The sequence below is a fragment of the Carcharodon carcharias genome, chromosome 9, assembly GCF_017639515.1.
Source record: "Carcharodon carcharias isolate sCarCar2 chromosome 9, sCarCar2.pri, whole genome shotgun sequence".
In the NCBI taxonomy this organism is placed as follows: domain Eukaryota; kingdom Metazoa; phylum Chordata; class Chondrichthyes; order Lamniformes; family Lamnidae; genus Carcharodon; species Carcharodon carcharias.
The window spans coordinates 14,875,199-14,892,321 of record NC_054475.1 but is presented as its reverse complement, the minus strand read 5'-3'; the positions used below and the strand labels follow the sequence as shown (position 1 = coordinate 14,892,321).

At 43.2% G+C, this 17,123-nt stretch overlaps 1 protein-coding gene across 1 annotated transcript in view; it reads right to left on the bottom strand.

The window, feature by feature from the left end:
* Positions 1–17,123, bottom strand: part of LOC121282373 (chemokine-like protein TAFA-2) — a 38,667-nt gene that overhangs the window by 21,182 nt on the left and 362 nt on the right. Inside the window, exons 2-3 of the mRNA XM_041196091.1 lie at positions 10,436–10,588; positions 3,190–3,314 (exon numbers count right to left, since the gene is read on the bottom strand). Coding sequence (XP_041052025.1) covers positions 3,190–3,314; positions 10,436–10,588 — 278 coding nt within the window. The remainder of the gene's footprint in view (positions 1–3,189; positions 3,315–10,435; positions 10,589–17,123) is intronic.

Here is a 17,123-nt window from a genome sequence, read left to right as displayed (position 1 = left end):
GTTGTTGTGATGTGGAATGCTCTGCCAGAAAGAGTGGTGGAAGCCGATTCAATCGTAACTTTCAAAATGGAGTAGGATTAAAATCTAGAAAAGGAAAGGTTTGTGGGGCTATGGAGAAAGAATGGGGGGGGGATTTAATGGGACATTCTTTCAAAAAACTGGCACAAGAATGAGGGGCCGAATGGCCTCCTTGTGTGCTGCCCGATTCTATATCAGTGAAAATGGTAGAAGACTGGCATGCTTACATAAAAAATACTTTGGATTTGGCATGGAAATTATCTGCGATCTGATTTAATGCCATTAGCAGTTGTGCTGCACACTATTTGGTTACATCAAAGAGCTGAAAGATTGAAAAGCTTGACCTTCGCATTGTCTTTCAGCCCATCTTTTGCTTTGGTCCAATGTATTTCTCCCGATTTAAAGCTGTACAATGCAACAAACACCTTCAATTCCTCCCAACAAGAAATAAAACAATTTGCATTTATGTAAATATCCCAAAGCATGTCATGAAAGCGTAAGTTAAACAAAATTTGACACCAAGCTACATAACAAGACATTAGGACAAGTGACCAAAAGTTTGGTCAAAGTTTTAAGGAGTATCTTAAAGAAGGAAAGAGGCAGAGAGGTTTGGGGAGGGAATTCCGAAGTTTAGGGTCCAGCCAGCTGATGGTACAACAGACAATGTTGAAGCGATTAAAATCTGGGATGAGCAAGAGGCTAGAATTGGAGGAGCACAGAGATCTCAGAGAGCTGGACAAGGCTACAGAGGTAGGGAGAGGTGAGACCATGAAGTGATTTGTAAACAAGGATAAGAATTTTAGAATTGAGGTGTTGTCAGGACTGAAAACCAGAGTGGATCAGCAAGTGTAGGGGATGATGGCTGAATGGGGTTTGGTACACAGAGAAATCAGAGGGTTGTATGGCTGGAGGAGATTACAGAGATAGGGCTGGATTTTGTTCTCACAATGAAGGTCCCGCCAACAGACCCAAAACCAGAGGGTGATTCCGCTTTGCAAGTCTCAGCGCCCTCCACCACACATTGTCCATTGCATACGATTAATTGATTGCTGCTGGGGTGGACGTACATATTAAGGATGGAAATTACAATTACTAGGGAAGCGATACCGAGCAAACTGATGGAGCTGCGGGCTGACAAGTCTCCGGGTCCTGATAGACTTCATCCTAGGGTCTTAAAAGAGGTGGCTAATGAGGCAGTTGGTGTTAATTTTCCAAAATTCCCTAGACTCTGGAAAGATTCCATCAGACTCTATTCAAGAAGGAAGGGAGGCAAAAAACTATAGGCCAGTTAGCTTGACGTCTGTCGTGGGGAAGATATTAGAATCGATCATTAAGAAGGTTATAGCTGGGCACATGAAAAACCTCAAGGTAATCAGGAAGAGTCAGCACGGTTTTGTGAAAGGGAAATCATGCTTAACCAATTTGTCGGAGTTTTTTGAAGGAGTAACATGCGCTGTGGATAAAGGGGAGCCTGTAGACGTTCTATAGTTGGATTTCTAGAAGGCATTTGATTAAGGTGCCACATCAAAGGTTATTGCAGAAAATAAAAGATCATGGATTAGGAGGTAATATATTAGCATGAATAAAAGATTGGCTGGATGGCAAAAAGCAAAGAGTATGCATAAATGGGTCTTTTTCTGACTGGCAGAATTTTACAAGTGGAGTCCCACAGGGATCTGTGCTGGGGCCTCAACATTTTACAATTTACCACCTAGATGACCTAGATGAGGGGAGCGAGGGTATGATAGCTAAATTTTCAGATGACACAAAGATAGGTAGGAAAGTATGTTGTGAAGAGGACATGAGAGGACATAAATAGGCTGCAGACAGATATAGATAGGTTGACTGAGCGGGCAAAGATCTGGCAAATGGAGTATAATGTGGGAAAATGTGAAGTTGTTCACTTTGGCATGAGGAATAAAAAAACAGAGTATCACTTAAACAGAGAATGGCTGCAGAATTCTGAGGTGCAGAGGCATCTGGGTGTTCCAATACATAAGTTACAAAAAGTTAGAATGCAGGTACAGCAAGTAATTAAGAAGGCAAATGTAATCCTACCCTTAATTACAAAAGGAATTGAACATAAGAATAGGGATGTTATACGTCAGTTATGCAGGTCATTGGTGAGACCGCATCTCAAATATTGTGGGCTGTTTTGGTCTCCTTATTTAAGGAAGGATGTAAATGTGTTGGAGGCAGTTCAGTGGAGGTTTACCAGATTGATACCTGGAATGAGCAGGTTGTCTTATGAGGAAAGGTTAGTGCTTGTTTCCACTGGAGTTTAGAAGAGTGAGGGGTGCTTTGATTGAGGTATGTAAGATCCTGAACAGTGTTGACAAGGTGGGCTTGGAAAAGACGTTTCCTTTTCTGAGTGAGTGCAGAATTAGGGGGCACTGTTTTAAAATTAGGGGTCACCTTTTTAAGACAGATGAGGAGAATCTTTTTCTCTCAGGGGTTTGTGAGACTTTGGAACTCTCTGCCCCAAAGGCAATGAATGCTTTTAAGGCAGTGGTAGATAGATTCTTGTTAGGAAAGGGAATCAAAGGTTATCGGAGGCAGATGGGAATGTGGAATTTGAAACACAAATGGATCAGCCATGATCTTATTGAAGGGAGGAGCAGGCTCAAGGGGACAAATGGCCTACTTCTGCTCCTATTATGTACGTTCACATGTTTGTTTGTTGCCCACACCCAAGAAATACAGGCCAATCATAGAGCTGCTAATCAGGTAGGCTCTGCTGCGGAGGCAGTTTGGGGGTTTGGTGAGGGCAAGTGTCACTGTTGCCCTTGGGGTGCACCTCCATGGGCCAAAGAGTCCCCAAATAGGAAGGCCCCTCCTGGAGCCTGCAGGAGGCCATCAGGATTTACCAGACAGAGGGCTTACCCACAGTTGGTAAAGTACCATCGGTGGAGGAAAGAGGCCCTTAATTGGCCACTTAAGTGGCTCCATTGGCCTCTGGGCTGGAGGGCCATCCCCACCTTCCCTCACCACTTTATGTGTACACCCGCCAACTCCCAACCTCCCAGCCTATCCCCAGAGGCCAAATCCAGCCCAGGCACAGGGCGATGTCAGGAAGGGGTTTGAAAACAAGGATGAAAATTTTACAATGTAATTAGAATGTGCAAGTCTGCTGACCAATTGTGCATTGGTTGATGAGAAGCTCAGACTAACCTTGGTGGTTTTGACTTTATTTCCGGTGCTACAGCTCCAACCACTCAGATCTGGGAGAACCTTACACTCCTCACCCTCCAAGCATGGTTCCATGTGGCACCACCACTTCTGAACGACGATGGAGGCTGCAATCAAGAGAACGCACCATGGTGAGACTGGAGCTGAAATGCACTTCTCAACCATCATCTTCTCCCAACGCTGGGCCTCGCACCTTCAGAGAACTCATTCTGAAGGATCTCGTGGCACTATTTCAAAGAAGTGCAGGGGAGTTCTCCCCCCGTATCCCGATCAATATCACAAAATAACAGATTGACACACTGGCATTTGTGGGGTCTTGCTATGCACAACTTGAATGCAACATTTCCTACATTGCAACAGTTACTACACCTCGAAAGTACTTAATTGGCCTTTGGGACATCCTAAGGTTGCGAAAGGTACCATATAAATGCAAGTCTTTTGAATGGACTCCAGATCAAATGATCTTTATATAAGGTTACTTGGTCAATTTCTTTAAGAAACCATTAGAAACAGGAATAATAACAGCGAATGTAACAATGGACCAGAATTTGTTGGAATGGGCTACCTCATGGCCTGGCTTGTAAGTTAACTTTCTCCCTCACAATTCAGCTTGAAAAATTTTTGTTCCACAACTTACTGAAAGTGTGACTGATAACAGCAAAGAGCAATGTGGCCTAGGTGAACGGTGGGATCAATAGTCTATCTTCTTAACCAATAGGACATAAGTACATAAGAAGTAGGAGCAGGAGTTTGCCATTCAGCCCCTCGAGCCTGCTCCACCATTCAATAAGATCATGGATGATCTGATTGTGTTTCGAATTCCACATTACTATCTACCCCCAATAATCTTTGATCCCCCTGCCTAACAAGAATCTATCTACCTCCGCCTTAAAAATATTCAATGACCCCACCTCTACCACCTTCCGAGACAGAGAGTTCCAAAGTTGCACAATCCTCTGGGAGAAAAAATTTCTCCTCGCTTCTGTCCTAAAAGGGCCACCCCTAATTTTAAAACAGTGCCTCCTAATTCTGGACTCAACCACAAGAGGAAACATCCTTTCCACATCCACCTTGTCAATACCATTCAGGATCTTACATACTTCAATCAAGTCACCCCTCACTCTTCTAAACTCCAGTGGAAACAAGCACAGTCTGTCCAACCTTTCCCCATAAGACAACTCACTCATTCCAGGTATCAATCTGGTAAACCTCCTCTGAACCGCTTCCAAAGCATTTACATCCTTCCTTAAATAAGGAGACCAAAACTGCACACAGTATTCGAGATGCAGTCTCAAAAATGACCTGTATAAGTGAAGCATAACATCCTCACTTTTATGTTCAATTCCTCTTGTAATAAAGGATAGCATTCCATGTGCCTTTTAGTTACTTGCTGTACCTGCATACTAACTTTTTGTGACTTATGTACTGGAACACCTAGATATCTCTGCACCTCGGAATTCTGCAATTGCTCTCCATTTAATCAATACTCTCCTATTTCATTCTTCCTGCCAAAGTGAACAACTTCACATTTTCCCACACTTTACTTCTTTACCAGATCTTTTCCCACTCTATATCTATATCCACCAGCAACCTCCTTATGTCTTCTTCATAACATACTTTCCTACTTATCTTTGTGTCATTTGAAAATTTAGCTACCATACCACCATTCCCCTCATCTAAATTATAAAATGTTGAGGCCCCAACACAAATCCCTGTGGGACTCCATTTGTCACATCCTACCAGTCAGAAAAAGACCCATCTATGCATACTGTCTGTTTTCTGCCAGCCAGCCAATCTTCTTTCTATACTAATATGTTACCCTGTACACCATGAGCTTTTATTTTCTGCAATAGTCTTTGATGTGGCACCTTATCAAATGCCTTCTAGAAATCCAAGTACAGCATGTCTACAGCTCCCCTTTATCTACAGCGCAGGTTACTCCTTCAAAAAACTCCAATAATTTGGTTAAACATAATTTACCTTTCGCAAAACCGTGCTGACTCTTCCTGATTACCTTGAGTTTCTCTAAGTGCCTGGTTATAACCTCCTCAATTATCGATTGTAACAACTTCCCCATGACATACATCAAGCTAACTCACCTATAGTTTCCTGTTTTCTGCCTCCTTCCCTCCTTGAACAGAGGGGTTTATTTGCTACTTTCCAGTCCAATGGAACCTTACCAGAATCTAATGAATTTCGGAAAATTAACACTAACACATCTACCACCTCATTAGCCACCTCCTTTAAGACCCCCAGATGAAGTCCATCAGGACCCGGAGACTTGTTAGCCCGCAGCTCCATCAGTTTGTGAAGTACCACTTCCCTAGTGATTGTAACTTCACCAAGTTCCTCTCTTCCTCCCAGCTCCTGATTTACAGCTATTACTAGAATGTTTTTTTTTGTATCCTCTACAGTGAAGACAGAAGCAAAATATTTGTTCATTTCATCCTCCATTTCCTTATTAACTACTATTAACTCCCCATTGTCACTCTCTAGAGGACCAACACTCACTTTACTTACTCTTTTCCTTTTTAAATATCTGTAGAAACTCTTGCTATTTATTTTTACATTTCTAGCTAGCTTCCTCTCATACTCTAATTTATTTCTCCTGATTAATCTTTTAGTCATTGCCCACTGTTCTTTATATTCTGTCCAATCATCTGTCCTGCCAATCACTTTTGCCCAGTTATATGCTTTTTCCTTACATTTGATGCTTTTCTTAATTTTTTTTAGTGAACCACGGATGGTGGGACCTCCCCTTAGAATTTTTCTTTATAGTAGGAATATACTTATTCTGAGTAATCTGAAATATTCCCTTAAACATCTGCCGCTGCTTCTCTATTGATCTATCCCCTAGCCTAGTATCCCAGTTCACTTCAGCTAGCTCAGCTTTCAGGCCCACATAGTTGCCCTTATTTAAGTTTAAAATACTAGTTTCAGACCCACTCTTGTCTCTTTCAAACTGGATGCAAAATTCAATCATATTGTGGCCGCTGCTACCTAGGGGTGTCCGAGGTTGAGATTTAAGGATTGAGGAAGAAACAGAGGAACAGAGTGACTCCAGTCCCACATGGACATTGTTGGCTCTTAAATGCCTTTTAAAATGGTCTAGCAATCCACTCAGTTGCCAGCAGCTCAAGAGAAAGGTTGGGAAGAAAAATTAAACAGAGAACATGAACTAAGTGGTACAGGGTGCAACACAGGACAGGAGCCTGAGTGTACTGGTGGAGCATTCACTAAAACTAACTGCACACTGTCTAGTGCAGTAAAGAAAACTAATGTGATATTGGGAATGTACAAGCAAAGCGATAATCAGGAGTTGATATGAGTCCGTGCGAGGACCTGGCACAGTCCCATTCTGCCTCTAAACTTGACCCTAATGGTAATCATAAAGGCTGGTCATAATCTGGGTTATAAAATGGACTTTGACCACAAAGATGATCCTCAATTTCATCTCAATACTAACCACACTAACTTCAACTCAAATGTTAAACCTGATTTTGACCCCAAACCTGGCACTAATCTGATTCTGGCTCTAGGCTGAATCTTGACTCTAACCCTAACTTTAAACACAACCTAAAATCCCTGACCTCGACTCTAAGCTTAACCATGACACTAACCCTAGTATCTGACTGACTTAAAAGACTTCAGTTTACCCCAAAATATTTAGTTCCCTGTGGTAGCTGCACTCGATAAACAACAGTGTCCGCACAAGAAGATTAACGATCGTGAGGTCATTGCTGCAGCTTCACCAAGAAAAAAATCTGCAGTGGATTGCCAGAAGTTTCCACATCAGCGGACCGCTTTGGTGAATTATAGACAGTGATTCTAAAATCAGATAACGTCATACACCTTGAGTGGGAAGCTAGGTCACTTCTCACCGCTGATCACTCAGATACACTTACAGGGATCAGCGGATTTACATTTACTGGTCACTGGAAGGATCAAGGGCCACTGGTCTTGCAACAACTACTCTCTGTAAGGTTAAAAACTGTGACAGAATTACTGTTCACTGATCAATTGTAATCCATTCAGCCAAAGAAACCCTTTACACCTATCCTTGTTAAAGTCTCTTTTTTAATCATTATCTTCAGGGTTTTAGGGGTGACTTATATTCTGATACTTCATCCAATATTAGTCATTGTTAATTAGTGGTTGTTAAATCTTAGTTACCAATTATTGGTTACTAATTATTAATTATTGGCTACTCATACTTTCAATTAAATCTTAGCAGCAACAAAATAGTCAGCCAGACACAAACCCTAAGATAAAAGATTCAAACCATGACCACCTGACCCATCTCTTTCTGATTGTCCAGCCGATCTTTATCCTGGTCCCTGCCCACTCTGTCGTATCCTCTGGTCCCATTGTCCCCATCTCCTGTGCCAAGCAGGGCAGGGGCAAACCGAGCTGGAGAGCACAATGCTTGATTCCCTAATTGGTGCAGTAATTGCCCATAATAAGCAACAGACAGGGCGATTTATTGTTCCTTGTGTAGCTCTGTGAACTGATTAATAACAGGGTCAGGGCTTGTTAGCAATGACAATTAAGAGTTGGGTGTGTTGCACAAAGGTTGGGGGTGTTACTGGTTGGAGACATCAGTCTCGTGCTGGATTTAGTGTGCAGGGGTTCCTTTTAGTTCATTCTCAGGATGTGGGCATGTTTGGCAAGACCAGCATTTAATGCCCATCCCCAGTTGCCCTAAGTTCTGTCGAAGGGTCATGAGGACTCGAAACATCAACTCTTTTCTTCTCCGCCGATGCTGCCAGACCTGCTAAGTTTTTCCAGGTAATTCTGTTTTTGTTTCTCCTTGAACCGTTGTTGGAGATTTTATACACCTGAAGGGCTGACTAACTCACTCCAGAGGGCAGTTAATTCACAATCACCTTAGCATGAGACTGGAGTCACATATAGACCCAGAGTGGGTAAGGAGGCAGGTTTCCTTCCCAAAACGGCATTCATAAACAATTGGATTTGTGTGACAAACCGACAGCTTCATGGTCACTTTTACTGGTACCACATTTATAAACCACATCCCAACTCTCAGACTCCCATGGTGGGATTTAAACTCACAGCCTCTGGATCGCTAATCCACTAACATGACCAGTATACTTCCTTTCAGTGTAAACTCCTGTCTCCTCCTCCCTAGTGGGAGGTGTTCAGTGATTCTCACTAGGGCATAGAGCAAGAAAGAGCTTTGACCTTCACCCTGGTCTGCAACCTGTAGTTGCTGATAGCCAAGCAGAAATATATAAGGTTCCTCTTAGTCCTGTGACACTGTACCCCAAACCACCGCCACCACCAAGGCAACAAGAGAGAATCTAACCATTGCCCCTTGACTTTCAATGGCATTACCATCGCTGAATCTCCCACCATCAATATTCTGGAGGTTACCATTGACCAGAAACTGAACTGGTACAGCCATATAAATACTGTGGCTACAAGAGCAGGTCAGAAGCTGGGAATTCTGTGGTAAGTAACTCACTTCCTGACTTTCCAAAGCCTGTCCGCCACCTATAAGGCACAAGACAGGCATGCGATGGAATACTCTCCACTTGCCTGGATGAGTGTGGCTCCAACAACATTCTAGAAGCTCGACATCATCCAGGTCAAAGCAACCCGCTTGATTGGCACCCCATCCACTACCCTAAAACATTCACTCCCTCCACCACCGACGCACTGTAGCAGCAGTGTGTGCCATCTACAAAATGCACTGCAGCAACTCACCAAGGCTCCTTTGACAGCACCTTCCAAACCCATGAACTCTACCACCTAGAAGGGCAAGGGCAGCAGGCACATGGAAACACCACCACCTGCAAGTTTCCCTCCTAGTCACTGACAATCCTGACTTGGAACTTCAACTTCACTGTCACTGGGTGAAACTCCTGGAACTCCCTCCCCAGCACTGTGAGTGTACCTACACCACGTGTGGTGCAGCGGTTCAAGAAAGTGGCTCACTCAAGGGCAATTAGGGATGACCAACAAATGCTAGTTTTGCTAGCAATGCTCACATCTCATGAATGAATGAAAAAAGAAACAAGTCACAGTGAATAATATTCTGTCTTCATCTCTGGAAAAACGAAGGCTGAGGGGTGACCTGATAGAGATCTTTAAAGTTACCAAGGGGTTTGATATGGTGGATGTAGAGAAGATGCTTGACACTTGTTGGGAGAGTCCAAAGCTAAGGTCCATAAGTAAATGATAAATTAAACAGTGAATTCAGAAGAAACTTCTTTACTTGGAGAGGAATGTGAAACTCATTACCACAGGGAATGGTTGAGCCAAATAGCTTTTTGGGGACAATCTACTAAGAGCCTGAAGGGGAAACAAATTGAAAGATGGCAAGGATGAGGGACTTCAGTTATGCGGTGAGGACAATGAGGTTGGGGTTGTTCTCCTTACAGCAGAGAAGGTTAAGGAGAGATTTAATGGAGGCGTTCAAAGTTATGAGGGGTTTTGATAGAGTAAATAAGGAGAGACCATTTCCACTGCCAGAAGGTTCAGTAACCAGGGGGGCGCAGATTTAATTGTCAAAAGAAGCTGATAGGAGATGAGGAGGATGCTTTTACACAGCGAGTTACGGTAATCTGGAATCCGCTGTATGAAATGGAAGCAGACAACTTTCAAAAGGGAATTGGATAAATACTTGCAGGAGGAATGGAATTAATTGGATAGTTCCTCCAAAGAGCCAAACCAGGCACAAAGGGTCAAATTGCTTCATTCTGTGCAGTATGATTCTATGGTATGGTGAGATGGAGTTGAGTGACAGGAGGCTCCTCCTACTATGCCCTAAGAGGGGGTTGGCAACATTGGTTCCATTGGATTGGTCCATGTGTATGTTTGGTGAAGTGCTGCAGTGGTTTGCCGTTGCCTTCTGCAGTGTGGCTGCCCAGGAAACTCACCCATTCTTACCAACTGCCATCAGCTGTATTGGAAGGATTTACAGGCTGATAATCAAACCTGTTTGGCCACGTTATGCATACACCTTCTGTGGCCATCAAGTCCTGAAGTGGGACTTGAACCTGGTGCTTCTGGCCCAGAGAGAAGGACACTACCCACTGCACCACAAGACCACTATGGCAGGAGGCTCATGTGGAGCATAAACACCAGCACAGACCAGGTGGACCGAATGGCCTGTTTCTGTCTGCAAAATTCTATATTGTTCTGTATCTGCCTGTCCTTCAGAAGCCTTGCTTGCAATTCTTTTAATTTAGGAGAAGCTTCCTACCATCAACACAGGATGGGGCCGCTCGTGTTGTCCCAGCTACCTGTCCAGGAAAGCAGGAGCATTTCACTGTCTGGGAGCGTTCCTCGATCTTGTTCTTATTACAGCATCGATGGGCAGCAATCACCTCACATGTTCCAGCTTTAACATGCACAACTGCAAAAAGGAAAACACAAACAAGGGTGAGGAGCAAACCCCTTCAACACTTTCTCTATACCCGAATTGTGTGCACCATACACCTCAGATTGCCACACGTCCACATGGGTTCTAGGATCCCATCCAATTTGAGTCGATTGTGGCTCGGTCGGTAGCATTCTTGCTTCTGTATCCAGAAGGTTGTGTGTTCAAGGACCACTCCTTTCTAGCAACCTTTCTAGGCTGACACCCCAAGTGCAGTACTGAGGGAGTGCTGCACTGTTGGATGAGATGTTAAATTGAGGCCCTATCTACTCCCTCAAGTTGCTGTAAAGTATCCTACGGATGTCTTTTGAGGAAGAGTTACCCTTTGTGTCTGCACAATATTTATCCCTCAGCGTCACTCGTGACACTGTGATCATTATCACATTCCTATTCATGGGAGCTTGCTGTGCATAAATCTGCTGCCATGCTTCCTACATTGCAACAGTGAGTACACTTCAAAATGCTTCACTGGTTGTGAAATGCTTTGGAACATCCTGGGGTTAAAGGCACTATTGAAATGTAAAGTTTTCTTTTCTATTTTTAGAGGATACATTGTTTCTTTAAATCTCACCACAGTGACTGACTTTGCCAGATTTCCACAGGAGACGAGGTTCTGACACAGATTCTACAATCTTCCTGAATTCTGGCTATAATGTTCAGTCCCAATTCCAACTAATCCACGTCTTGCACTTTCAAGGCCCTGTCCCTCTCCAACTGTTTGATGTTAAAAGGAAGAACTTGTATTTCTATAGCACCTTTCCCATCCTCAGGCCACCCAAGTCTCCGACCAGTCAATGAAGTATCTTTGAAGTGTAGTTATTGCTGGACTGTAGAAAGCACAGTAACCAATTTGCACACAGCAAGTTCCCACAAACAACAATATGATAATAACCAGATAATCTTCTTATAGTGATGTTGATTTGGGGATAATATTGACCAAGGCATGGGGGAGATGTTCCTTGCTCTCACCTGAAATAGTGGCTGTAGGATCTTTAAATCGGCCTAAGAGGGCAGACAAGGCCTCAGTTTAATGTCCCTTCAGAAAGGTGGCACCTCTAACAGTGCAGCATTGAGCGAGACTTTCTTGCCCATGGTACTGACTGTGCGAGTCAAACATAAGCTAACTGCAAACATTTTTACTGAGATGCTTACAAACAATATTTATTGACTATGCTCCGCTCATCATAAAAATGATGCATTATTACAAGTTTGGTGACTGATGGGACTACGATAAAACAAAAGCGACTCCCCACAGACTTGATCTCTACTTCATTGCTCATTTCTAAATGAAATTGTTGTAATCTCGATCTTTGCAAGCTCAACATAATCAAAATCATCTCTGCAAAAGTGATTAGGAAGATGAAGTTTAAATTGTTTGTTGCTTTAACCCTGGTTAGCATTTAATGCATTTCTGTACTATTTGATCAATAGATTCCGAATGTGGCACATACTTTTGCCAGACAGCACCGTTAGTGCTGCAGTGTTCAAACACAATCATGAGGGGAAGCGGGTGAACATTTGACTGGTCAGATGTTGCTGGCCGTTGTCTTTGAGTGGGACCAATTTGTCTTGTTCCTTCTTAGCTCATGGCTTCCACCAACTAAGCAATCAGCTGGTGCCACTGCAATAAGAAGGAGTTGAAATGCCAAAGAAAGGTAGTAAATGGAAGAGAGAGAGTGATAGTGAAAGAGATAGAGTGAAAGAAACACACACAGAGACACAGAAAGACTGAGAGAGAGAGCTGAAAACACAGAGATATACACACAGGCGAACAGAGAAAGAGGGAAAGAGACAAAGAGAGAGAGAGATAAAAAGACAGAGCCAGACAGACAAAGACAGAGATAGAGACAGAGACACTTATGTACAGACAGATGGAGAGAAATGGGAAAAGACAGCGAGCCACAGATAGAAACTTAAGGAAACCAAGAAAGAGACTAACAGAGAGAGCGAAAGAGACTCAGGAAAGAAAAAGAGATAGCCAAAGAGAGGCATAGACAGGCACACAATGTGTTCCATTTCATTAAAGAGGTAGGTGGAGCTCTATCACCATAGCCCCACTGCAAATACCTCATGGTAGACCAGGAAAGCAGGTATTGCAATAGGGTCAACCATGTCTCATTGTCCAATCCCTTTAGTGAGCTCCACAGAGGCCCGTGGGCAAATATCTGCTGGTACAGCCTGGACATAAAGTATTGGTTAGACAGAGCAGAGAAGAAAATTGGGAGGGGATCCAATACATGCTGGAGTTTCCCCCGTTAAAAATTTATCTTTCCTCGACATTCTCCATGTGATCATTTATACACAATTTATAGTCAGAGCTCGCCAGTCTAGACCCAACTGAATACCACATCAGTTGGGCCTTGGGTCTTGGTTTTTCTCTCCTGCCTGCTCCCTGCCTCCTTCTCCCCCTGTCACCCCCCACATTCATTAAAGAGGTAGGTGGAGCTCTATCACCATAGCCCCACTGCAAATACCTCATGGTAGACCAGGAAAGCAGATATTGCGATAGGGTCAACCATGTCTCATTGTCCAATCCCTTTAGTGAGCTCCACAGAGGCCAGTGGGCAAATATCTTCCTGCTCCCCCACTCCCTGCACCCACTGTCTTTCTCCCTACCGCAGCCACTTATGCTCGACCCTCACAACCAAATTTCAACTTCTGCCTGCATCATTCCCCAAGTGGTAGGGATTCAATGAAGGTAAATGTTGCTACGGCACAACATCAGCCATGATCTGACTGAACGGAGGAACAGGATGGAAGGGTTGAATGGCCTCCTCCTGTGTACAGAGCAGAGGGGAACATTCATAAGAGTAGGGGACAGCACTTCAAATGCTGAACTATGACTCTTGGAACATGCACTGCTTAATCAGTCACCCTAATTGCCAAGACAACACATCTTGCATTTTTATACGCAGTAAAACAAGCCAAGGCACTTCACAGATGGTTATCAGACAAAATTCAACAACAAGGATCAAATTTTCGCCCAGAGTCAGGAAAATCCCAACTCTGCAAACCCCTCTCAGGGAAAGCGTCCTGAATCTTCAGATTTTCGTTATGTGGGGAGGGGGACGGTTACTTACTGGAGTTGGCCTGCCAACCCTAGAAAGAGTTTGGAGGCAGCCACAAGGGCTGCTGGGTGCTGACGTGGGCTGGTTCAAAGACCCATCTCACTGCTCTTGGACTTCGCCCAGTTACAATAAAAATAAGAAAACAAGAACAGTCCTCTAGCCCTCATCCCTCACAACCTCTCACCTCCTACACACTCCCATACCCCATTCCATGCCAACTCATGCCACCTCATGCCCCCCCACCCAACTGCACGGCCCTGCACTCCCTCCATGGCCATACAATGCCCTTCTAGCCACCCTCATGACCCTACATACCCTCCCTGCCAACCTATGCCCCTCTACCCACTCCCATGGTCCTTTGTAGTCCTCATGCCAACTTAATGTCAACTCATGCCAACCCATGATCCCCGACCCAGCACCCTTTGCACTTACATTTTCCACGCCAATTCACCCAGTATCCATCACAGGCAGAACTCAGGAGCCATGTTGAGATGAAATAAAATAAAGTTTGAAGTCTCTATTGCAGACTTAATTTATAAAAAGTACTTGCATTCATAAAAGCCCATTCAATGGGCACAATTTTATGACCCTGTTTCAGGCGGGGACGGGGCCATAAAATGTGGCGGGCCATTATAAATGCCATTGATGGCAACGGGAACATAAAACCCTGCTGTCGTAAAATTCTGCCCAATATATTTAACTTCCTTCAAGTACTTAATCCACTCTGAAAATAAATATTTGTATTCTTAGCCACACATCAAAGACTTTATAACCACTTGGAGCTTTCAGCCAAACTGTGAGCTTACAGGCCCCTCCTGTGATAAAGTTCATTGTAGAATCAGTCACGCAGCACTAATCCTATAATGATAACCTCGAGGCTTGTGTCAACAGACAGCTTTTTTTTAAAAAAAATTAAAGGGCTTGGCAATTTAAATGACTTGACAGTTTGATAGCGCCACTCGGCTTATCCACTTTTTATGCTCGTTCATGTTGACTCTTAACAATACCAAAGGGCACCTGGCTTCTCCCAATGGGCACCTTATCTCTCTCAGAGGGGCACCTGGAACCTTTCCAAAAGGATACCCTATCTCTCCAAATAATTCTGGCAGCTTTAGACCTTTTCCTGAAATGTTTAAATCCCACAAGTCATATTTTGGACATCCCAGTTACGGAAATTGCTTCTTTTTGAAGGCAGCTGATCTTTTACTTGTGCAGCTGTCTCCGTGAACCACAGATATACAAACTACAACCCATCTCCATTCCCCCCAACAAAAATGGTAGGTGCCAGGTTTAATATAAGAACAAAAGAAACAGGAGCAGGAGCAGGCCATTCGGCCCCTCAAGCCTGTCCCACCATTCAATAAGATCATGGCTGATCTACCCCAGGACTCAACTCCTCTTTCGTACCACCTCCTCATAGCCCTCATCTCCCTGATATTTCAAAAACCTATCTGCCTGCTCTTTAAATGCTTTCAGTGATCTAACCTCCACAATTCTCTGGGGTAGAGAATTCCAGATGTTCACTGCCCTCTGAGAGAAGAAATTCCTTCCATCTCAGTTTTAAGTGAGTGTCCCCTTATTCTGAATACATGTCCCCAAGTTCGAGATTCCCCCACTAGTGGAAACATCTTCTCAACATCTACCCTGTCAAGCACCCTCAGAATCTTGTACATTTCAATAAAATCACCCCTCATTCTTCTAAACTGTAATGAATAAAGGCCTAACCTGTCTATCGGTTCTTGATAAGTCAACCCCTTCATTCCAGGAATCAGCCAAGTGAATCTCTTTTGAACTGCCTCCAATGTCAGTGTATCCTTTCTTAAAAACGGGGACCAAAACTGTACACAATACTCCAGGTGCAGCCTCATCAACACCCTGTACAGTTGTTCCCTATTTTTAAACTCCAACTCCCTCACAATACAGGCCAAAGTGGGGGCAGGACTTCCAGATTCGGGGCTCAAGGCACACAGCCATTCCAACTTTCCAAAAATCAGGACCTGTGTCTAGTGCAGACTTCACTATATTCAAAAAACACTCTTATTGATAACATTTAAATCCTTTCAAGTATTTAATCCCTTATGAAAACGTACATTTGTATTTATAACCCCACATCAAAGACAGGTGTAATTATTTGGAGCTGTCAATCAAACTGTGAATCTACAGAACCCCTAATGTGATAATGATAGGTTGTGGAAGCAGTCATGCCGCACTAATCCTTATGTCGACAAACAGTTAACTAACAAACATCAATGTTTTTCAGCTGCAGACTGGATTTTTTTTCAAAAACTTCAAGGACCTATGGATTTAAAATGATGACAATTTGACAGCTCCACAAAGCTTACCCACTTTTTATGCACATTCATGTCTACTCTTAACAATCCCAAAGGAGTACTTGACCTCCCCCAAGGGGCACATGACTCCTCCTAAAGGGCACCTTATCTCTCCAAAAGGGTACCTTACCTCTGTCAAAGGGTACCTTATCTCTCCAAATAACTCCAGCAGCTTTAGACATTTCCCTCAAATATCTACAGACCACAAGTCATATTTTGGAAATCCCAGTAACAAAAAGCCTGAGACAGTAACTGGGCGATGCTGTTCTCAGTGCTTGTGATATTCTAATGGGTACAGGTTGTATTCACAACACAAGGGGCTGTGAGTTCAAATCTCACCACAAAATTGCAAAATTGAATTCAGTAAGTCTGATCATTTGTGGGCTGGGAGTCAGGGGAAAAATATCTTAAAAGTGCCAGATTATCATAAAAACCCAATTGGTTCAAAATATCTTTCAGGTAAAGGAACCTGCCACCCTTATCCCATCAGTTTACTCTCTGTGGTTGACCAGTAAAGCCCTGAGAGCAACTGAGGATGGGAAATAAATACTACAAAGGGTAAAATAAAAATAGTGTTACCAAAACAATCTAATTGTTCCTCAAAAGAAATTTATTTCTGAATGGATACTAACAATATTTTCAGCTGCTTTTTTTATGGTAAGCGACTAAAAAACAACTCATTTCAATAAATGATCAGCAGATCACTACAGACACCTTTAATCCCAGCTCACACTCACAAATGACAAGAGAATTAAGATTATGACTAAGTTTTTACCACCGTTCTATTAGACCATAACTGATCTGTATCTCAAACCAATTTTGCTGCAATTACTCCATATCCCTTGATACCCAACAAAAATCTTTCAATATCACCCCTGAAAGCTCCAGTTGACACAGAGCATCCAAAGGCTTTTGGAGGAATTCCAGATGTCCATTATTCTTCTGTGTGAAAACGCACCTTCTAATTTCACTCCTCAACAGTCTAACTCTATTTTTAAGGTTATGCCCCCTCTTTTCTTGTCTCCAGTTTCTCTCCATCTATTATACCAAATCCCTTTAACATCTTAAATACCTTGATCGGATCATCCCTAAACCTTTTATACTTAAGGAAAT